We start from the raw sequence: 24,354 nt of genomic DNA on the forward strand, positions 1-24,354 counted from the left end.
ATTAAATATCTGCTTTGATAGTAAAACAAAGAACTCTGCCAAAATACCAAATCATCAGATTACAGTATTTCTCACTTCCTATTCAACATTATCTATTTCTTCTTGTGACTCTCACAGCAACCAAAGCATGGAGCTGCTGCTATGATCTCAGCCTAATGCCCACCCTGTTATTTCCACTGGTTTCACTGAGCTCCTTAACAAATATTATGGGTTCATAAATAGAATATATTCAATACTGCTCAGAGAGAAATTCATTTCCAAACATTCTGTTTTCATGAACCCTCCAATCATTTATTATATAAATCGAAACATTTACTGGATTACGGAAATGTTGTTTAGATTTTACAATCAATATGTATTAACCAAGTATTATTAGTGTTTGTATCACTTGTTTGTTTGCAATTTACATAGATTTTGCTTTCTGCAGTTCTTTGTGCTCATGGTATTTTGAACCTTGGTGTGTGTTCAGTGATAATTGCCGAAAGAGCTGCAGAACAGTTGGTGACTTCTTTTCATATTTTTTGGCACAAATCTAAGAATTTATCACAAGCCTGAGTGCAAGTGGAAAAAATCCCCTGCTTCTTTTATAAATCATGAGTCTAATTCTTTCTCTTCTCACACTGGTATAAATCAGAAGTAATTCCACTGAAATCAATGCAGTGGGTGAGAAGAGAATCAGGACCTGGGACTTTTAAGAAAAACTGTGTGTGAGAGGTCCTACTTGCACAGTGCTATACATGTCTTTCAACATTAGCCACCCTGGTTCAAATCTAAATCTGGTCAACAGTGGAAGTGGGTTTAGACTTTTAACTATTTTCTCTTGGATGCTTGCCCACCATGCAAATTTGCATAAAAGATTTTCTGTGTCAAAGAAAGATCCCAGACTCGAGTCAGGAGTGAGTTACTCTGAAAGAACTGAACAGGGAAGCTTGCATATGACATTCATTTATTTTTGTTGTCATTAACAGAATCCACATGCCTAACTGTATCCTCGTATTTAAGCGATCTGTCACCTGGCTTTGTAAATGATGTTACATTGCTTGGAGATGCTCATCACCTAAGCTTAAAATAATAAATTCTGACTCAGTTGAAATGCAAAGGCAAAATACTACATTTCCGCTTCTAGCAGAGCTTCCATTTAATGTGCCAGATGAAGGCGCTTGCTCTGCTTTAGTGGATCAGAGTCAAAATGGTTTGTCCAAGGAACTCAGTGATTCCGGGAAAACAGTCCTTACTCAAGCAAAACTCTAAAGGATGCAAATGGGTGTTTCGCCTGAGTAAGCACTCCACAATTTGGCTCTTTGTCTTCAGTTAATCTATCAGAATAACTACTCCAATCCAGACAAGGGACAAGCCAAGTTCCTCTTGATGGTGTTTTTCTAAGGGCTGGTCTACAATACCACTTAAGTCGATGTAACTTATATCACTCAGAGGTATGAAAAAGACACCCCCTGAGCAACACAAGTTACAGTGATCTAAGTGCTGTCCACACCGGTGCTATGTCGGCAGGAGACACTCTCCGACAAAAATAGTTTCTGTCTCTTGCCGAGATGGAGTAATTATTGCCAACGGGAGACTGCTCTCCTATCAGCATAGCGCGTCTTCACTTGGTGCAATTGCGTCGGTGCAGCTGCGCCAATGTAGTGCTGTAGTGTATACTTGCCCTAAGAGTCAAGTAAGTAATTTCTCTAAAGTTTCCTCTGAAGTACATTGCCACAGTAAGTGGGAGAAACATAATTTGAAATTCTGATGGCCTTGGATTTAAAATAATGGATGTCACTGTTTTATTATACTACCTTAAATTACCACAGGTCTCCTACACTAAACTTGAGATTCTGTTCTCACACATGATCGGAAAATCATGGCATCTATTTCAAAATAGTACAAGCTTGTGTTAAGTGTACAGCTTCTTTACGTCCTTAAGATTAAAGTCTGACAGTAGTGATCTCCCCAAACATGCATCTAATTTTTACATCTACACAGGTAAAAATGCCTTTGGGTCTTAAAACTATGAGTGCTGAATTATTTAAACTAGTATGTTGGTTAAAGAGTCTTCCATAGTTTTGGCACTGGCCCTCTTTTCTTAAGACGTCAAAGTGCCATTAACATGTTAAGGAACATATTAAGGATACATTAAAATGAATCTCAAGTGGAAATTGCATGCAGGAGATGTGTAAGAGGAAAAATGTAGAGCATGACAACAAGCGGCATGTAACATCAGAGATTATTACAATGCCTTTATAACTACTCACTATACTGCAGGTCACCTCTAGTGAATCACACCACTACTTAGATTTTTATTACTGTTAGTCCTCTGATACCACATGCTTCTTCAGAGTGGGATTTGAGCTCTAGCTTTTAAAGGCCATATGTAATACTTGGAAAACCTTATGATAAAACAATCAAAACAGAAGACAGAGCTACCTGTTAGATACAGCACTGAAATGAAAATATTATTACAATAGCATCAAATGGCCAGCCTACTGGTCATGCTCTGAATTGCCATACGGGGGAAGGACTTAGCCTTCTTTTCTTGCATTCTTGCTATTCAAAGAGACAGAATACCTCACATTAATAAACAGCAACCACTCAAGAGTGCCCAAGAGACTGCCATCCAGGCAGCCTTAGCAGAAGAAGGATGGCAGTAACACAGTGCAAAGAGGGAAAATGTATGCTGGTGATTCTGAGGGCTCCAGAAGGGCCGTAGAACCTTCCTCCCATATAATGTGTGCTGTGGGGTGTGTGAGAAAGAGGAGGAGGACAACTGCATAGAGGCTATGGGTCTGATTCTACTCTGCCACACAGGATAACATCAGTGATGTAACTAGAATTGTATTAGTGGAAAACCAGTGTGAGACCAGAATTAGGCCCAGGGTACATTGTGTTTATACCCAATTTAAGGCCCCTTTCCACAACCAGAGCATTGTTAAATAGTCTTAGTGTAAATGTGAATCAGGCCCACTTTCTCTGGTCATTCTCAGTGCCAAGATGCAATGTATGAAATGCCCGTTCCTCTGGTAAAATACCAATACCCAAATTCTGGGAAACAGCACCATTAATTCATATCAAATAAATCCATATGTACTACAGGACCAGGAACGCACAAAAATAATGCATCTACTTGATCAATACAATATTTCTAGTGGAAAAGAAAGGTTATTTTCATTACCTACAGTCATCTGATAATTAGCAGCAGGGCAGATTCAACAATATCCCAGGATGCGATTTCACAATATAATGAACAAATGTCTAGTTTTTTGCCATCTAAGAAAGCAACGAAACAATAGCAGGACTTGTCACTATTTTGCTTATGCAGGAATTAGACAATGTCCAGAACCCTGTAGCTACCTTGCTAGCATTTTAACTAGTTTGATTACATCATTGATTCCGTTACTTCAACAGTTCTGCTCTCCAGTATAGGGCATAATTGAAAGCAGCAGCCAGCAGGTATCAAATGTGAGTGAGAAATGTCTCCTGCTGAGTAAGTACTGACTGTGAACCAGATTCACTGTCTTGTAGGCAGTTTTGCAACGAAGATGTTATAAAGGAGAGGATCCTCAGATGGGTGGAGCATCTGTGGAGGATAAAGAGGCAAGCAAATTACCAAGAATGTTCAGAAGTGGAAATTACATTTAAAAAATGGCTATGAGGTAGATCAAAAGCGAAGAGATAAGATATTGTAAAGGAATTTTTTCAAAGAGATACAAGAGAGATAAAAGGAAAAAGTTGAAGCACAAGGTATAAAACAACACATTTATTCTGACCTGCTTGCCTCCTTCATTCTATAACTGTGAAGAAAGTCTTGTCCCGATGTTTTCATGCTAAGCAAAAATCCAACCCTTCTTTTGGTTAGTGATAGTGAAGCTGAACAGCACAAAAATGATTAGTGCAGTGGGCCAAATTCTGCCCTTCCAAAGGGCCTGTTTCAAAACCTATTGATATCAACAGGAGTCTTTCCATTATCCAAATCCCATTCAGGTTAATGGAAAGACTCCCACTGATATCAATAGACTTTGGATCAGGCCCTTCTAATCCTCGGAATCTCAAGCGCGAGGTCAAGATTGGGCCTAGCAAACCCTGAAGTGTGGTGATACTCCAAAAAAAATCATGGTCAGATTGGCATCGTGGGGTTCTGTGTTGGAGCTGGAGTTACTGAAAAGCAATAAAGGGCTTTATTTACAGATAAACTTTTTTTTCTCTAATTGCTAACACTGGAAATCAAACTAGGATTGTTCTGACGCAATCATCATGATCAGTACTAAATATTTTGCAATTGTATCTTGGTTAAAAATGTGGTTGACAATACGTGAGCCAGAAGAGGATACAACTTTCTCTCTGCCATCACAGTGCTGGTGTGCTAACAGAATTAAAAGCAATAAACAGTTTGCCTGTTTGTTTCTTAGAAAAGGCAAACAGAACAGACTCTCAATGTACACAAGGAATAGATCTCTTGAGGAAAATGATGCTATTTTTACCGTGATTTTTCTAACCATCACCAAACTTTAAAAAACTTTGACAGAAGTCAAAACTGCAAAACTTCTGGACGGTGTAAAAGTGAAAAGCTATGGGTGTAAAAGAGAAAGGCTATGAGTAGTTACTTCTGTTAGTGAAATTAGAGATTATTGCATTTGTTTGGGTTCAATGAGTTATCTTCACTGAATGGAACGATAACCACTGATGCAACAATGAATAGTTTGCAGAAGTATGGCATTGACATTGAAGCTGATATGTATCAGTAGTGTAACAGATGGTGCTGAGAACCTGGCAGGAGTTTTAAAGGGTTCTGCCACTAGTGTCACTGGGGAGAAATTTGATAACCTAAAAGTAATGTTATTTCACTCCATGAACCATGGGACCAAATTCAGTGAAAGTCTGCCTTAATGGTATCAGGCCTGATTTTCATTTACATTAAGGCTTTGTCTTCATGGGGAAAAAAGGGGGTATTTTTTACATTGAGATATCTAATGTGAGACAGCTACTGATGGTTAAAGTCCTCAGTGTAGCTAGCTGATCCCAGTACTACACACCTAGTGTTAACCTCAACTGGTTACACATAGGTTAAAAATCACAGTGTCCATCTCCACTACAATTTTATTTTAAGATGGCTACCACAGTATAAAATCACACCGTTTTTCTGTAGCAAAGTCATAGCCAACTTCGACTTTACCACCACTCGGCAGTATAAAGATGCCGTATAGTGGGTACCGATCACAGCTGTGCACGCTTTCCTGTGATGTAAAAAGTCCTTAGTGAGAATCTGGCCTGATAACTTTAAGACAAAAAGCACACTGAATGAAACTGGTCCGGTGGTTCAATTACATTTAAAGTGTAACGTGTGAACTGTATGGACAAATGTAGCTCTGATCAAGTTTATTGCAGTCAGTTGATTTGCTCCCACTTAGACAAGAGATAAATGTCTCCCACTGTATTTTCAGATATTCTGCAAAGCAGTAAAATTTGCTGGAGAAAATGTCAAAAAAAATTGGCTTCACCATCACAAAAAACACCCCACTCAAATTTTCTTTTCTTAGGGGATTGCATCTGCTTGTACAAGCATTAATGTACTTCGTGAGAGTGATTATGCCTTGGTTCATGTGTTTCAGTCAGACAAGTTGGCAATTCAAATTTCATGACAAAATGCTAACTTATCTTCACTATTGAAAAAGCTAATGAAGTGGTAAATAGTTGCGGAAGCAATGTTACATGCAATGTTCTGCAGGTTTTGAGGGCCTGTCATTATCTGTGAAACTGTATAGATGCAAAGGTAATGAAAGCCCACTAAGAAATCACAACAGGCAAAAAACACTTACAGCTTTGAAAATTAGGACAGAATTAATTTCAATTGTTAAAAAAGGAATATGATTAATTTAGGCCTTTCAAAAGAACTGCCCTAGATACCTTAGCCTGGATTCTCAGCTGGGACCAATATCTGCTGGGTGCTGCTTTGGTGAAAACCACAAAGTACCCAGAGCAGCTGCCTGATTCTGAAATTGGTTTACCTTCAGCCCTGGCATAATGGAGCGCAATCTTGAGGCTGCTTTACACTATGCTCACTGACTATGGTTCCCAAAGAGATGTCTACCAGTAACAACTGACAGATTACAAATGTCATCAGCAGGAGAAATAGTACTCCAGACATGCCCTCTCCTCCTGCTCCCGAATCATCTAGAGTTGCCAAGCATCTGTTTTTTGACCGGAACTCATAGTCAAAAAGGGACCTGGAGGCTCCAGTCAGCACTGCTGACTGAACTGTTAAAAGTCGAGTCAGCAGCACAGTGAGGTTAAAGCAGACTCCCTACCTGGCTCCACACAGCTCCAGGAAGTGGCCAGATTTCCCTCTGGCTCCTAGTGGAGGCACAGCCAGGCAGCTCTGTGTGCTGCCCCCAGTCACCGCCACCGCAGCTCTCATTGGCCATGGTTCCCAACAAATGGGAGCTGCGGAACCAGCGCTCAGGGCAGGGTCAGCATGCTGAGTCCCCGTGGCAGGGGCTGAACCACAGGGAAGGGCAGGGTGTTCGGTTTTCTGCAATCATCGAGTTGGCAAACCTAGAATCATCACCTATACTGGGGGACGCAGGGAGCTGGCTACACAGGCTCTGTGGTAGCTAGGGACTCTTTGAATAAGGGCTTCTGCAACACCAGGCTTCCACATTCTTACACCAGGCTTGCACTTGGCCCAAAATGTGAGAGCATTAACAAAATACCTAGAATGGCGCAAGAGTAGCAAGTAAATGTTACCAAACATAGAAATAGTTTCCAATGCGAGACATTTCCTTCTAAATTGATTCACAGACTTAAAGGTTTATTTGACCTAAGTTCCAAATGCAAGAATTGCTTATGACACAGACATCAGAAATCAGCTCCAGACAAGGTAAGTCCATTTTGTTGCCATCTGTGATGTGCGCCATATACAAAGAGACCCATGAGGGATCTTATGAAGCTGTACTATTAAAAGTTCTCAACATACTGTTTTAAACATGCAGACTCAAGAGTCAGTATTATCCTGTGTATCATATAAGCACTGCCAGCTTTCTTAGTAACAGACCTATTCTGTTTCCTGAAAGTTCAGACATCCACACTGAGTTTTTAGCCAAATGACAGCTGTATGGTTTCATAAGTGTTTTCAGATTTCATCCCAATCTTCCTTGCAAACTGTTGAATTCAAGTACTGTCCACTTACTGAAACTCAATTTGTATGGTCCTGCTTTGTGGTTGTTTATAGTTTTGTTTGCTTGTTTGTTTTCTGAATCAATCCTCTTTCATAAATTGCAGCAAGACATCAGACCTAACTCGGATGTTGCCTTCTGCCAGCGTGGTATCAACAGAGTCTGCCCAAAAAACATTAATGAGATATTTGGTGTGCCTGCCTCAACTATCACAAATATAGTAGTCTACAGAACTAGCCAATGGATTCCAGCAGGCTACTTCAAAATAAATATTTCATAGCTCTCCAAAAACAGCAACATTTTAACTCCAAAATCTACACATTTCTGGCATACATTTTAGGTCCTAAATACTCAGAAAGAAAGTGATTCATGGAAGTTACCTTACCAGATCATACTAGTAGCCTGCCTTTGTTAGTGGGCTATTATCTAGAAGACGTCACGGGGCTCATATCAGATTTAGGTTACAAGTGAATCAGGTTTCATCAATTTTAAAATAAGCATATATGACTGTTCACAATTAACAGTCTCTGTTAATCTGTTCAACTGTCTGTCCACTACTTTAGGAATACCTCAAATTCTGGAGCACAGCTTCAGAATCATAGAAGTCTGACTTTTAGCACCCACAATTCCAAATGCAACTAAGGGGAGCAGCAACCAGATAGCACCTCTGGAAATCAATATCTTGATATCTCAAGCTGGGCACCTGAAAATGGACACACCTACAAATGATGAGTATTTTTAGGCCTTAGTTTCTCTCTCCTCTCCCTCATTCTCTCAGCCCAGTTGTACAAACTTCAATGGGAGTTTTTCCAGAATAAGTATTGCAGGGCTGGGTTCTCTGTCTTTTTCCTCTGACTTTCATTAGCATCTTTAAATCACTCTATTTAATCTGATTTAAACAAAAAACAAAAAAAACAGTAATGTAGGAACAAGTACAAGCAAATGTCTAGATTAGAAAGCATTTTACTTCACGTTATCAACATTCTATAAAAATATTCCTCCAAAAGCATTCTGTTATTCAAATTTTAAAGAAGCCACTTAGTTCCTTTAAAGTACTTACTACAGTCAATGCTTTTGAGTTCACTGTGCAATAACAGATCATCTGTGAATCATTTCTCTGATAATATTCATTTGGGGGGAAATCTCAGATTTCTAATATGTGCATGCACACTTCCTACAAAAATAAATATCTCCAGATTTCATTTTCTGAATATTAAAAAGAGAAACAAGAAATGATAGTGACTATAATTTAGTAAAAGAGAAAGATATATTTAAGCATCAGCCAAGTGACTCAGTTTTTCATACCATTTACAATGGAAGCTTAAAGACTAAAATACTACACAAGCCATTAGTTTCTCAGTACCCTGCAAGGGATTAAAGTATTTCTTAATCAACTGCTAAAGCACGGAAGAAGGCCAAAGCCTACACATTACCAAAGTTGGGTAATAGTAAAATTTGAAGATGTTCAGATAGCTTTGATACCATCACAGCAAGAAGCAAAGGATACAATCACAGCAAGAAGTGCAGCAGTTATTAAAATCTACTGAAAACCAATTAGTAACTTGGCAGTTTCTTTGTCTGCAATATACAACTTTGAGGAATCACATGACAGTAATCAGTGCACTGATTTTTAATGAGGTCACACAAAGCTGACAACAACAACACACTGTTGTTATTATTTGATGCTTCTAATGACAGAGGGCATCCAAAACAGCCAGCTCAAGAGAAGTGGATAAAGGAAACTACTTTTTATGGCATTTAAGTAGCTTTCCAAAAGCCCTTGATGCACCTTTGCCATACTATGTGCCATGACTGCTAGGCAATCCATGTAGAAATGATCTCACTCCATCACTCTAAATCTGATGGACCGCGTGAGGTAAACTTTAATGCATCAATACTACACACACACACACACACACACACACACACACACACACACACACACACACACACACACACACACACAAAGAAAACAAAGCAAATATGTTCACATCTCATTCAATTAATGGCTGAGGATGCAAAAACAGATCCATGATAGATGAACAGCTTAAATGAACAGTCAGTTCAGAATGCTCTACAATGCTGCTCAGCTACAGCTGCACAAACCCCATAGACTGAACCACCCCTTTCAAAAGGATGCCTCCAGGAGTCCAGAACAACTGTACCAGAGCATATTATAAGTGGCTTCCCTTGGCCATATCCACACCTCTCATCTACTTTCACAGGAAGGCCAGGTCATAATCAGGCATTGCCATTTTTAACTAATCTTGGTTTCAGGAAGAAAATGGGAGTTTGTCAATCATGGCAACATGTCTATCCTGTCTCACTCTGTATTTCTGGTGATTGACAGCCCACCGCTCTTGTAGCAAACAAAGGCTAAATAAAATTTTTTTTAAAAGGCAGGCATTCTTTTCCATCTGAAATGTTTGACAGATTTAACAGCTTTCTGAAATAAAAACTGATGAAACCTCAAACAGAAAAGTTCATCCCCTGTACACGAGAGATTACATTTCAACAGGTGAGGTTTACTACTATCCCTTAGACAGATGCAGGTTTCATTAATTAATTTATTTATCTGGCAGTTGTTAAAAATATAGGGATGACTATAGCTTTACTATTGGTGCACAGTCTACCTCCTGCTGCTCTGAATGCTGAAGACTTCAGCGTGAGGCATGTTTCAGGTTACAGTTGTCACAACCTGAATGCAATTTCAAGTCCTGTTACCAACTAGACCAACACTTTACTGATATTTTGACCTGTATTTCTGACACGGTTAAAGTGAACCAAACTGACAAGCAACTGAAAATTCAGGCAGCTACAGACACATACACAAAAAGAGATACTGGAAATATTTTAACACAATGGCTTGAATAGTTGAACAGAATAGTATTTTTTTCTAATAGCTCTAGTTATATACCAGAAAGCTATAACACACTTTTTATAGTGATAGTAAATTCATAAAATGTTGTATCAAGGAATTATCTACAGTGAGACAAAACATAGGAAGCTCACTCCCTGGTTCAAAGGCAGCAAACCAAAATAACTTGCATTCCAATGCACTTACTACAGGAAGAGAACTAACTGCATATAGGACTGAATCCAATGTCCATTCAAGTCGATGGGAGTCTTTCCATTGACTCGAGGGGACATTGGTTTGGGCCCATATTACAAAGAAAAGCTTTTCAAATGTTACTGTGTACTGGGTGCATGTTTCTATACATACACACTATGGACATAAATATACTTTTATAAACAGAGGGCCAGATCCTGCAAGCGTTACTATTGACTTCACTAAGAGTTTTTGGCTTGAACCTGCAGTGGTGAAATTAACATATACAGAAGACTTGAAGGATCAGGCCCAAAGACTCATACACAACATTGGAGTTAGTACAAAATGTGAAGGTATCCTACTTTCTGTGCTTTACAGTTCTAATGAAGCCACTGAATGTATAGCTATCATAACTAAGATGGGCATCTACAGTAAAGATATCCAAAGTTACTTTGTTTCCAGAAGTTTGAATTATGTCAATAAATAAATATACAGATCTCCAACTGGATGAATCAACAACAGGTCAGGCTGATGGTAAATCTCTTTCACAACTGAAATAAGAATTTTTGTTTGGGTTTTATTTGTATTTTAAGGACAATACTGCTATATAAGGCTAAAAAGTAAACATTATTACTGATAGAAAAATATTTGTATATATTTTTCAGGAACTGATTCACAAAAAATCATACAATTAAGAATATTAATAAAAATACCTCAAACTGGCAGATGCTGAACACTTTCTACAAAATAATATCTTTCAACTCTTATTGACTTCAACAAAAGTAGACTGCACTTAGTACCTTAAAACAACAATAGTATTAAAATCTAGAGAGATGCATAGACAGATAGATGGATAGATGGACAGTCAGATCTTCTGGTTTAGTGGTATCTGGGCATTTTGAAACATTCCTATCATTTCTGGGATCTGAGCAACTTACAAATTGATTTCAATGAACACATAAAATTCTGTATTTCTCACCTTCCATCCATAAGTCAGCAGAAATATTTGTTTTCGGGTTTTTTTTTGTCTTTTTTGCTGTTTGCAGGTGCTATCCAAAACCTGCTCCCACTGAAGTCAATAAAGGTGATAGACAGATTGATTTCTGCACTGTGTTTGATTGAATTCAAAATGGATTAATCTAGAGTTGAGTCACGACAACATTTATTTTACTCAGCGTTATTTTATATTTTGGATATTTAATATCGACATCACCTATTCCCCGACACAGTAGTTTTTTCTAAAAACAAAAATACCAGGCAAGATCCTCAGCTTGGGTAAATCAGCAGAGTTTCATTTACTTCAGTGGAGTTATGCTGATTTACCCCAGTTGAAGATTTGGCCTCAAATTTTTAATTCTTACTATTAACAGTGTGTAAATGAGAGCTCATTGCATTCTTCCTATAGGCAGAGCATGCATATTCTAATTAAAACAATACTACAACAGTGACATAGAGATTTTATTAATGCAAAATATAGTGTGGTATTTTGCAAAATGTAATATGACTACAAAGAGACTTCACAGAAAACTACAGCAATTGCACGGCAACTTGAAATAATGCTAGATAATCTCCTGACAAAGCGTGAACAATTCAAGTTTCACTTTTCATGTGGTATGATGGCAGAACCACTACAAAGATACACAGAGGTTTTATAATAACTTTTCATTCTTGCTAACCTTGCTAACTGTTGAAATAGAAAATGAAAGGGGAAATTATAGGCATGATCTTTGTAGGTGAACCTGCTAGCATTTAGACACCTAATTACCTAAATATGCCTACAAATCAGATAATCGAACAACAATGTATTTTCACTCACAATGCATTCTGCTCCCAAAATCATAGGTTAGATGAGGCTGTTTTAAAAATGTGGAGATAATTGACAAAATGGGCCAAATTCTTCCATGATTTACACCCTGTGCAGTTTTTTTAATGAGAACAATATGAAATAGACATAAAGAGATAAGGGCCTTATGTTTATCTGGCTTACATCCATGCTGTGTGAGCCTAGTCTGCACACAGTTTTTGTACCAGTAATCTATTCTGGTTAGAGGTATTTTTTTTGTTTTTTGTTTTTTTTAACCAAAATAGTTATACTGGTACAGGGCACAGTTATATCACTATAAAAGCGCCTTATCCCAATTTAGCTTATTCCCCTTCGAATACAGAAATTACACTGGTTTAATGCATAGTTATAATGATATAACTGCATCCACAATAAGAGGGTTATACCACTCAAACTATAATGGTATTGTTAACACAGTACAACTTTTGTGTGTAGACAAGCCCTTAAGATCACAATTCTGTAATATGCTAAATCTTAAGCAAACTTAAACCCTGTTAGGACTAGTCATATGCTTTAACTGAGACAAATCTTAAGTTTCTTGCTGATTGAAATCCTGGCTAGAGAAAAATATTGGCCCTTTATGTCTTCATGTTGATTTCTAACAGAAATATGACAATGACTATAGATATGGGGTAAATTCCTCCATGATTTACATCCTCCTGGATAATATTCTTCTTGTTAATGGGATTGAGTGGGATGTAAATCAGAGAAAACTTGTCTCCAGTGATATATCTGGCATATATGATTTTACAGATCATTCTCAAGATGTTCCACCACAGGCTGTGAATTAAAAGGAAAAACCAAGGCTGCAGAATGTTGATGATTTAGTTTCACTTTTTCCCTCTGTGTTTGTATTGAATCAACACCTGCACTAAAGGAAGTACCAGAGAGAACTGCACTTCAGAGGTGAATGAATAAATAAAGGTTTTAAAGGATTTTAGAATCTATTTAGATGGAAGGTGCTAAGTAAATCCAAATACTATCTGCGGCTATTGCTAGATTTTTCAGAACATACTGCTTTCTGACTGGTACATTATATTCAGTATGTTGAATACCAGATGGGTCAGATGAGGCCCAGAGTAAGCAGGCACAATGAGACTGAACTGAGAAGGCTAGTTCATAAATAAGAGCTGTATATATGTGTGTGTGTCTGTGTGTGTGTGTGTGTGTTTGTTTGGATAGATATACTGATACATGTGCGTGTGTGTGCGTATATATGTATATATGAAATATGTGTCAGTGTATTACATGCTTGATATTTGGATAAACAACTCTAATGTGAAAATATATAGCAGAGCATCCATGGAGCAATTTTACCTATTATTTAGCATTCCCTCACATTAAATTTTGTATGTGTTTGTTTTCTGCCCCAATATGAACTTCTGCATAATCCACACAGGTAAACTGTGTACTTAAAGAGCTGTCAAATGTAAATGGGTCACTGTTTTCATATCTTTAACATCTGTTGTTTATATCCAAGAAAGCACACCAGGGGCAAGAAAATTAATTCCCCAATTGCTGTCAACTGAGTTAGGGAACAGCAATAAACAGCTTACTGTAAAGCCTCTAGCTACAATAAAATTGCTGTCAATAAAGTGTGGCTGATATGGTTTTGCTAGAAGAATAGATTCTTTGGAAATGAAAATCTGAAATGGTAACTAGAAAGATCCCTTCTTGTCCCTAAACACAAAAGAACAGTATCACAAAACCCCAATAGCATTAGACTCTTAGGATCCTATTCTCTCTGCTGTGTATGATGTGATTCTTATTAGCATTTACGAAAGTTAGGCATTGCACATCCAGGTGAGAACAGACTGCAGTGATTCAGACAAAAACTGTCTGCATGGAAAACCGATTTAAAGAGAAAGGAAGCTTGCTAGGCTTTTAACGTATGTAACTGTATACACAAAATGTTCCTTATTATAGCTTAGCATTTACAGTGCCACAATTGAAAACAGTATTATAGCTTAGAGTTATGTTCAGATTTCCATTATAACCATGAGTTTTCACATGCTCTTAACTGCTGAAAAACTCTCCCTTTCAGCTGAAATTTTCCATGCTTAGTCTCAGCTCAAAGATAAATTTCTTTAGTCATTTGAGCAAAATGTGTTATCCTATTTTGAGCTATGCAAAGGTGGAAAAACATACTGTACTTTTTCAGCATTTCCAGTTTTTTTAAGACATACATAACTCAAAAACAGCTGTATTTTATATGTTGAAGTTCTCTCAGTGGCTATTCCTCACCATGGACTAATGTCCAGGCTAACATGTAAAAATAAAATAGCCATAAGCATAAATAAGTGAAACAATGAAATTATAGTTGATAGAAAATGCAACTTTGCGCATCTGCAGTAAAAAATTGCCACTAAGAACAATCCTATTTATGGGACTATGGAATGCTGTGAATATGTAACGGTAATCTTTACAAGCTATGAAAAATTCTGTACTGCTATTTCACTGTGGATTACCACAGTTGCGCACACTTTCAATTTTGCAACTGTGGAAGAATACATTTGATGCATTAATTTTTTTTTTCCTTAAAAAATAGAGAAACTGAATATAAAAGCTTCAGGTTACAATTTTAAACAAACCAAAGTCAAAAAATGCCAAAAGTTACATATGACAGAGCAAGCTTAAGTGATCTTCACTCATAATACTGAGCCTTCATTCTTCATATTCACTCCGTACTCAGACAAAACTCCCATTGACTGAATAAAGAGCAAAGAATTGGCACCACAGAAAATGTTGCATTACTGTTATGCAATTAAATATATACTTTAATATGCAATATGAGTAATGTGTAAGTTAAGTTTACTATTAGAATCTTAAATTTTTGTATTTTCTGTCTTTTGAGTGCTTGAAAATGCACGGTCAAAGTCAGTGCTTGTTTACCTTGATTGAATTCAGTGGAATTGTACACATTTCTGAACGGGTTTAATTTTGGCCCAGATACCGAAAAGTACTTAAGAATGTACTGTAGTCCATCCCTACTTGGGACAACATTTAAGCAGATGACTACCTCTGATCCTGTGCTTACATCCATTGACTTCAATGGGATATATGTATGCACTTTAAGTTAAGCACACACTTAAGCGCTATTCTTTGCTCGTAACTTTCAATGTGACATTAATGTAAGGTTTTTAGGCCTACGTTACTGCAGTTTTACAGTGGTTTAACTCCCTCCAAATTTGTTGGAACAGAGTTACATTAGTGTAAAATTGGAATAAAGCATGGTGATTTGACTTTCACTGTCTATCATTTCACTATTTATCCTGTTGCTAAATTATGGCACTGAGTAGGGTTTTTATAAAAGAAAACTTTTCACACACAAGAATGCAACATGCTGTCTCCTGCTGTATTTTGTACTTAGTTGTTTGATGCACTGGCTCAATATTTTGGATAATGTTTTTGTTCAGTTGAATACTGAAATGAACACTGATGGAACATCCTGCATAGATTTCAGTATTATTCATGGGTCATATTAGTGACTACAGAATCTGAGCAAGAAGAGCTGACAGTGGGTAACATTCTTTTCACATTCCTATTTATGTTAATTAGCTCTGAAAAGACACTTCCTAGTTCAAGTTTCAGAAGTGCTCTGCTCAGAGCAGCTACCAGGTGTTCTGCATCATAGGCACTTGGGGAGGGCTTTCGTTTTTATACTGGGCACTTTTTGAAACACCAACCAGCATAATTCAAAGTGGTGTACAGAAGTTTAGACAAGCAATTCCCATTGGATTTAATGGCAATCACATAGCCAAAGCCCAACAAAGTATTCTGAAAATGTAGGAGCCCTGAAAGACTTTATCATGGGATCCAGTCTAAGCAGATGACAAAGTCAATAGGAGTTTTGCCTGATTTTAGTTTATCAGCAGTACCTAATGCTATGTATATGTGTTTTCATTACAGATAATAATCTTAAATAACATTTTTAATGGAAAATATATCCTAATAACATTTCTCAGGTAAGTATTCCCCTAACCTTCTCCCTTTTTTATTCCAATATTCTCTGCAACATTTCATGGACCCTTTCCAAATTACAGAAATAAATACTTTCTGCAAAAGATGCAGATGACCACTTTGCTATAGCTTTTCAGCATAAAATACAGAAATCCTCAATTGTAAATGCAAGAAAACAGTACAATGGCACAGAATTAAACATTTTTTCACAAAGGACTTTAAAAAATGCATTTCAGATCTTACATTATTTTCACCTAACATTCTATAAGAAAGATTTTATTTAAAATTTTATATTCTACTTTATGGACATACTCTATATCAACAAGGCTTTAAAAACCCCCAACAACCCATACCTATTAAACTATATTTAATTTCTGCATCATCACAGGGAACAGTAGCAAAGATACATTCCAACTCTAGAGATCATAGATAGCGAAACACCAGACTGCTAACTCATGCTGCCACTGTTGGCTGAACTCAACCATCAGAAAATGTTATAAGGTCAAAAACTTTAGTTCCTGTAACACTGATCAACTGGAAAATCTATTTTAAAAAATCAAGATTATGAATGGAAAAGCTCAATTATAATAATTCTTCAAATCAAAAGAACAATAAAATATAGTTGCATTTTCAGTCCCATGTAGCATTATACCTCTTCTATAGACTAATTCAAAATCCATGGAAGTCAATGAAAATCTTTCCATTGTCTACAACAGGATTTGAATCAGGTCCATAATACAAGAATGTGAGTATACTGGCTGGTATTATTACTAAAACTCAAGCAACATTTATTTAATGTAAAGAACAAAAAAGAAAGTGAAAAAGATGCCTGTAGGTTTTCTGCCCACATTCAGCATCACTGTTCAGTGCTGACATATTCTGTCAGGTAAATCATTTTAATGAACTTAACTTCCTTTAACTTCTTTGGGAGGCTGACGGGGATTAAGAGTGATTCTTTTAACAGAACATTGGAAGTTAATTTAAGTTAAATTAACAGCACCTCTGAACACCAAAGAAGGAGGTTTTCAAATTTTGTAACTAAAATGGGGGAAGAGTGTATTCCCTCATCTGAACAACCACAGATTACCCAGAGCACTCTGCACTGGAGGTTTTTAAACCAGCATTTAAAAAAAAATATGCTGACAGGAGTGATACTGTAGTGCATAAAACATTCTGAGAGTTTACCTGGCTTTATAGTCCTTGTAAAAGATAGATTTTTGTGTGGAGAGTTTTCTAAGTGTTTATTCAGTGTCTCATTTCAAGTCTATTGAAGATTTTTGGATTTTGGATTTTAGTTACCTAGACAGCAGATGCCTTGTAAGTGTCTGTTTTAAACAAGGTGTCTTGTTAGTATGACACCTTATAGATACCCAAAAGTCAAGACATGGTTTGGGGAACATCACATTCATCTCAGATAAGGCTAATGCAACAGCAAGGGAAGTAGTTGGTCCTAAATTTGCTACTGACAAAATCTTTTTTGCAAAGGCAAGGTTAAATGTTCCTTGCCTGCTGTTCTAAAATTCATTCTTTGTGGACCCCTAATAAATTCAGACAAATCACCATATATTGAAGATTACAATGACTACAGTAATATGAAGTTGATTGCTAAACCCTAGAAAGTTGGTGCAGTGAAAGCTAAGCACTAAGAAGCTGCTTTGCAAACCCGTAAATTTAACTACTGGTTGCTCCAGTGCAACTATGATTAAACAAAAGGTTTCTTTGGCTGTAGTACTACTTTGATCCTCCCCCATTTCCTATCTACTGCAGGATTGGCACCTGGCCAGCACAAGCGACACAGTACCTTAGTGCCATCTACAGGCTATATTGACATACTAATTTAGTGGCAAAAGACAAGCATCAATAAAATTAATTAGACAGCGCTGCATTTAAATCTTTATTAGCAAGGAATTATTAGAACTAAGAAAAACTAATGCTGGATTTGGTTGAAATATGAGTTTATCAGCCCCCTAATCCCTCTTCATATGGCATATTTCACAGTTTAAAATGAGTTATGACAGATCACATGCATAACTAAGATGAGAAAATATGTACAATGGGCTGATTTTTTCTGCATAATTAAGTTGTATTTACAGCAAATGCATTCCTTTTGAAAGTATATTTTGGCCATTTTTGAAAATATGCAAAAAACTTTCTATTAGACCCCCTACTTTACTCTAGAACAACAAAATAATTAAAAATCAAAACAGAGGAAGACTTCCTTATGGCTTAGTTATATCCTACCAACAAACCATATGCTTCACAGCTGAAGTTCCTTGGAAAGTCTGCTATCTTTGTAAATGAAAAAATAAGAACCCCTTTAACAACAGTAACTTAACAATATTCCAAATTAGTTTGAAATATAAGAGACACTCAAACCAGCCTCACTTGAAATTTAAAAGTGAATTTACATATCCCCAAAGTAACACATTAATCCTGAAACAGTCAAATTTTCTCTTTGAGTGGAATTTGGCATATTAGAAAACACAGTTTTTCTTCTTCAGTAACCTTTACACTGGGACACTCGTGGGACAACTATTTGACTTTTAACAATTTATTTCCATTTTTGATCTGTTGTTTATGCACACACAGATATGTGAGAGAGTGTGTGTGTTTGCATGCGTGTGTATATGAGCACATGTAGTTCTTTTTAATAATCAGTGACTCTTAAAACTGTGAAATATCAGAGGCATTTTACAAGTCCCCAGACAGATGGTAAAGTAGTCGTTTTTTTCTCTCTCCATATTATAACCAAGCTAAAAGTAGACCTAAACAAAAGACATTCTGGCACTTTAATACTGGTTGATTGGGCATTTGTATGCAGTACTTATAGACCAGTAAAAGTGCTCATTTACCTGTCTGGTGTGTAAGGGGCCCTTTGTCTTGAAGCCTCCTTGGGAACTGCACTCTGAGGCACTGAAGTGATCTGAACTAGTGGAAGAGCGTTTGGAAAGGGTGTCACAACCACCAACAAAGGTGTTGTCCAACGGAAGTTCCTGAATCACATGATGCTTTTTCACTGATACTGGAGTGTCAGGTTTAAGATGAAAAGCGGACTGTGGAGAGGCAGATTTGTAATGCTTAGCAAGATCAGGACTGTTAGGCTTAAAGGTTGTTGGTGGTGCTGTGCCCCAGTCAAATCTTCCTATACTTTGCTCCTCCAGCTCAGCTGGAAGGCTTATTGTCCCGTTGATAGGTTCATGGACAGCATCATCAGGTTTCGACTCCTCAATGGTAACAAAGTTTAAAAGAGAACTTTTAGGAGACTTCCTTTTCTTCCTTTTCTTTTTCTTGTTCTGTTTGTTCTCCTGATTGGGAGACATCCATTCAGCACCTTGCTTGCTCCTTTGTGCCGCTTTGAACCTAGATGCATGTCGACAGCGAACCAGAACCGTGACAAATATCACCACTATCACAACCATAGCACCTGCCACTATAGCAATCATGATAGTAAGATAGTCCTCATTTTGATAGGGTTGGCTACTGTCCCCTATGTTCCGGTCCAAGGGTGTTTCCATAGTCCTGCGTATCAAGTCATAAATATAAGAGGCATTTCCAGCAGTGTCATTTACATACAAAAATACAAGCACAAGAGTATGCAAGGATTTAGGATAACCCAAGTCACTTATGTTGACCACTAAACGATGCAGCCCCACATCAGTAAGAGCTGGTTTTTCTTCCAGAGTAATATTACCTGTCACTGGATCAATACGAAATAAACCTTTGTTATTTCCACTTACAATTGTATATTTAAGTTCAGCATTCATTCCAGTGTCTATATCCACAGCAAATACTTCTGCTACAACAGAGCCTGGGATTGCTGAGAGTGGCACCAACTTAAAAGAAGTATTAGAAGGTGGGTAGATGACAACTGGGCTGTTATCATTAACATCCATGACATTTATTGTTACTTTTGCTGTAGAAGAGCGAGGAGGTTGTCCTCCATCAATGGCCTTGACATCAAAGGTGTACGAGCTCTGCTGTTCTCGATCAAAAGAAACATTGGACTTTATAACTCCAGAGTAAGGATCCAGCACAAAGTTCTCATTATCATTCAGGATGGAAAGGGTCACTGCTTTATTTTCCCCTGCATCTGCATCAGTCACTGTGATCACTCCCACAGTGCTATACTTTGGTAAATTCTCAGATACAAAAAACTGAAAGTGATTATGAGTAAATTTGGGACTGTTGTCATTTTCATCCAGCACAGTAACAATTACAGCCGCTTGACTCTGCAGAGGAGGGGTGCCGTTGTCCCTTGCTGTTACAGTGAAAATGAAACGTTCTTGCTCTTCTCTGTCAAAAACTCTGGAGGCTGTCAAAACTCCCGTCTTTCGATCCAGATCGAAAAAGGAAGCATTAGGGCCAAGCTGATAAACAATGTCTGCATTTTTCCCACTGTCTTCATCTGTGGCACTAATAGTTGTTAAGTATAGACCACGACGGTTGTTTTCAGAAACTGACAGCTCAATTACAGGCTGGCTGAAAATTGGAGGGTTGTCATTTTCATCCTCCAGTTTAACTCTTACCAGTGCAGTCTGGTTCAAACTGGGTTTGCCAGAATCAGAGGCAACAATTTTAAAGCTGAATTCTTTGGTGCCCTCATAGTCCAACAAGGAAGAGGTCTCTAACAAATACTGGTTGTCGTAAACTGCCTTCAAGTGAAATGGGACCTCTCTCTCAATGAAACAGATCACTTTGCCATTCACATCAGTGTCCTTATCTGAAACTGTAATTAGGGCAATCTTTGTATTGACAGGATCTTTCTCAGATAAGTATACTGTGCCATTGATGGGACTTATAATGTACCTGAGGTCTATGTTAGGAGGGTTATCGTTTACATCAGTGACATTGATGGTAACAGTTGCCCGAGCAGGAGTAGAGCTACCATCACTGGCCAGCACTGTCACTTTGTGAATAGCAGTCTCTTCTCGATCTAAGGACCTCTGAACTGTAATCAGCCCTGTTGTGTTATTTAAAGCAAACAGCCTTTTTGTTGTAGGGGCAACTTGGGCACCAAAAATATATCTGATTTCTGCATTGCTTCCTACATCTGCATCTGTAGCATGAAGCTGAATTACAGAGGTGCCTACTGGGGCATTCTCTGGTATGTGAACCTCCACCTGACTCTCTTTAAAAACGGGTCTGTTATCATTGACATCACTTACTGTGACTTGCAGTATGGCTGTGCTGGATTTCTGAGGGGTTCCTCCATCCTCTACTTTGATTTTCATCACATAGGTGTCCTTCTGCTCTCTATCCAAGTTTTGCTGTACGATCAGTTGAGGCCATTTCTCTCCTTCCGGAGTTTCAACAATATCCAGTCCAAAGACACTCTGCCCATTTAACAATTCATAGTGCTGTACACCGTTGAAACCTGTGTCAGGATCAGTTGCTGATGGAATTGGAAAGCGGCTATTGATCAACGTGTTTTCAGGTATGGAAATATTGATGACAGGAGATGGAAACATAGGTGCATTGTCATTGGTATCTTTTACAATGATTTTTATTTTGATCAGCCTAAAAAAGTCATTGGGGAGAATAACCACTTCAAGTTCAAAAAAGCACTCATTTTCTTCAGCATAGGAGGCTCCAGCACAGAGTTTTTCTCTGTCTATTCTATTAGAGGTGGTGAAGATTTCCCCAGTGGTGCTGGACACTTTGACCAAAGGGGCATCCCCTGCTTTAGAAACCAGTCTGTAGACGAGGCTGGCGCTGGTCCCTGTGGCAGCACTGATGTGAGAAATGTTCAGATCCTTTGGTATGTTTCCTATGGGTACATTTTCAGGCAGCTCCTCTCTAATAGTGTAAATAAGTTCTTGAGCTATAGCTGAATCCAGCCTTAAACAGGCAATCAGAGCAGCCAACAGGTAAAAATCCCTCAGGTCCATGATAATGTGTTTATTCTCTTTTTCTGGATTTTAGGATTTAAAGATTTCCACAGAGGAATGGTGCACGATTTGCAAGAGGAGGCGTGCATGGACTGCAGGATGCATTACATCTCATTTCTTATTTGGAGACAGCAACTGTCAACACAATCACACAGACGAGCATTATTGTTTCACAAAAAAAAACAAAACAAATCCACAACCACCAAGAACTACTACTCATTTTTGCAGTGCACACTTGCACACTGTACATATCCCTGCTTCTCCCCTTTACAACCAATCCCGGATGAATGCACCAATATCCCGTTAATTGCACATACCGAGAATGGAATTAACTACTTGCCGTACTAAAGGCAGCTACAGTTTCGACACGTACTTTCCAAATCATTTGTTAGCACCTGGTGTAATAATCAGTAATGTGCATTCTCCACTCCACCTAGCCATTTGGTGCCATTGAAAAACCTTGCCGTACTTCTCTAGGATTCTGTGCTAACTGCAATGCCAGCTGCCAAATGTAATTTGTTGTTTCCTTCCGTGCATTTTTTTTTTTTTGGCTAACCAGATTTTTTTTTCCTCCTGGTGCCTTGCATCCCCCACTATTGCTATCGTACTGGGAAATAAACACCCGGACATGCTGCTGCTGCAGCAGTCGTCACTGGCTACTTCACATCCCTGTTAACTAAAGAGACAATAACAGGACTCTCAGTTTCTTACACAGTAAGCTCGGTGTCTCGTCTCCAGATGTTGGCTACTTCACCTTATGTTTAATAACGTTAAACTTTATTTGATTTTTAAAACATTCTAAATCAGAGGGATTGGGGATTCAAAATGCAACTTAGAAGCAACCTAAATGTTTGCAAAAGAACATGCAGGAAAAAATATGTTCTGATCACAGGAGGAGAGGAAAAGGTGCAGTCTTTTACACTGACACTGATCTCCCTTCGGGATGTTATTAGCGGCTGCCACACATAAATACTGCAGACTGATAATGCAGGTAAAAAAAAAATAGGACTTCTGCCGAAATGCTCTGTTAACCGCAAATTAAATGGTGCAAGGCTCCAGGCATCTACATACTTGAGTGGAACTGGTCAGCGCCTAACCACTACATCTTATCTGCATTAAAGCTGCACAGTAGCTGATGCCTGTGATCACTTCCAGCAGAGTGATGCAGGTAGGGATGCAGAGACAGCCGAGTAGGTGAGCCTTTGCCACGAACAGCAACTGAATCAGAAACACAGATTCTCTACCTAGATAAATAGATTTAGTATTTAAAAAAAATCAGTGCACGGTGCATGTGTAACTTTGCACTTACACTGGTTGTGTACCTTTGCCGATCTGCTGCGGCTCAGCAAGGATCTGTTCCAACACATACAGCACAAAGCATCTGCTAAACCACCAGTTTTGGAGAAATCAGCAGCAGCCAAACGCTTGCTCTTTGCGAAATGTGTTGCTTCGGGGTGGGAAATTAGCAACTCCAGAGACAAAATTCACAGTTCTGTCGTTAGTCATCCTCTCCACGTTTCATTTCTATCCGGCGACGATCCTTCTGGTGCTTAACGTGCATACACCACCGCAACCAACAGGCAAGCACAAAACCCAGTACACTTCTTTAGATCAGGGGTATTTTCCACTCTACACTGCACACATTTTCCATTCCTGTCTCCTCAGTGTAGAGAGGCAGGCATGTTAAGTCTGTAAGTTCTTATTAGAAATGTCAGAGTTGGGCTGGTTGATGCTTCTCTCTCCTTCTTTGCATCTCTGGGGTGATAGGTGCCAAAGAAAATCCTAATAGGTTATTGCTTTAGTGATGGAAGGAAGCTACAGCGCTTCCCCTGCCCTTCTCCCTCCTAGTGTCTCTTTCTTTCTCTCCTTCTCTCTCTCTGTGAACTGAAATTTCTTGATATAACTCTCAATAAGCCCAGAGGAAGGGTGTGAGCATGGCTAAGCCCCCCCTCCTGTGGCACCCGATTGGCCTGCAGCGGCAGGGGGTGGAGGCTGGAGCGGTGCTGCCCTGGCATTAGCCGCCAGGCGCGTCGGTCGGGCAGCCGGGGCCGAGGGGAGGCGGAGCTGAGGAGGGGGGTGAGCGGAGCTCGGCGCCGCCGCCGCGCGGAATGGTTAATAGGTTTGCGGGCAGCGACGGCGGCGGCGGCGGCGGACTGGAGCGCGAGAGACGCACGGGGGGATGGCGCGGGAGCCGGGACCTTGTGGATTCAGCCCTCGGAGCCGCTGCCGGCCGGGCGGGACTCGGGAGGAGGCTCCTGCCGCCGCTGCCTTCCAGCCGTGGGCAGGGGAGTCGGTGCATGCGCCCGGCTGCCGGCGGGACGTGGCTGTGTGCTCCTGGATTGCAATGCAGGGGAGGGGAGCGCGGCCCCACATTACAGGGGCGGCCGGCGGCAGTGCTGCCCCGCACGGTGCTAAACTGCCCCGGGACGGCGGGCCTCGGCTCGGCAT

The 24,354-nt window shown here is 39.0% G+C and overlaps 1 protein-coding gene across 5 annotated transcripts in view; it reads right to left on the reverse strand.

The window, feature by feature from the left end:
- PCDH9 (protocadherin 9) overlaps positions 1 to 23,760 on the reverse strand; it is a 904,042-nt gene extending 880,282 nt beyond the window's left edge. For 3 of the 5 annotated variants that reach the window (XM_030566305.1, XM_030566283.1, XM_030566327.1), the window contains exons 1-2: positions 23,216 to 23,760; positions 18,871 to 22,041 (exon numbers count right to left, since the gene is read on the reverse strand). In XM_030566305.1, the coding sequence (XP_030422165.1) occupies positions 18,871 to 21,906 (3,036 nt within the window). In that variant the 5' untranslated portion in view covers positions 21,907 to 22,041; positions 23,216 to 23,760. Of the gene's footprint in view, positions 1 to 1,490; positions 3,575 to 18,870; positions 22,042 to 23,215 lie in introns of those variants that run through there. The other 2 variants (XM_030566316.1, XM_030566294.1) reach the window with 2 other exon arrangements.
- Positions 23,761 to 24,354: the final 594 nt, after the last annotated feature.

The sequence above is a fragment of the Gopherus evgoodei genome, chromosome 1, assembly GCF_007399415.2.
Source record: "Gopherus evgoodei ecotype Sinaloan lineage chromosome 1, rGopEvg1_v1.p, whole genome shotgun sequence".
NCBI lineage: Eukaryota > Metazoa > Chordata > Testudines > Testudinidae > Gopherus > Gopherus evgoodei.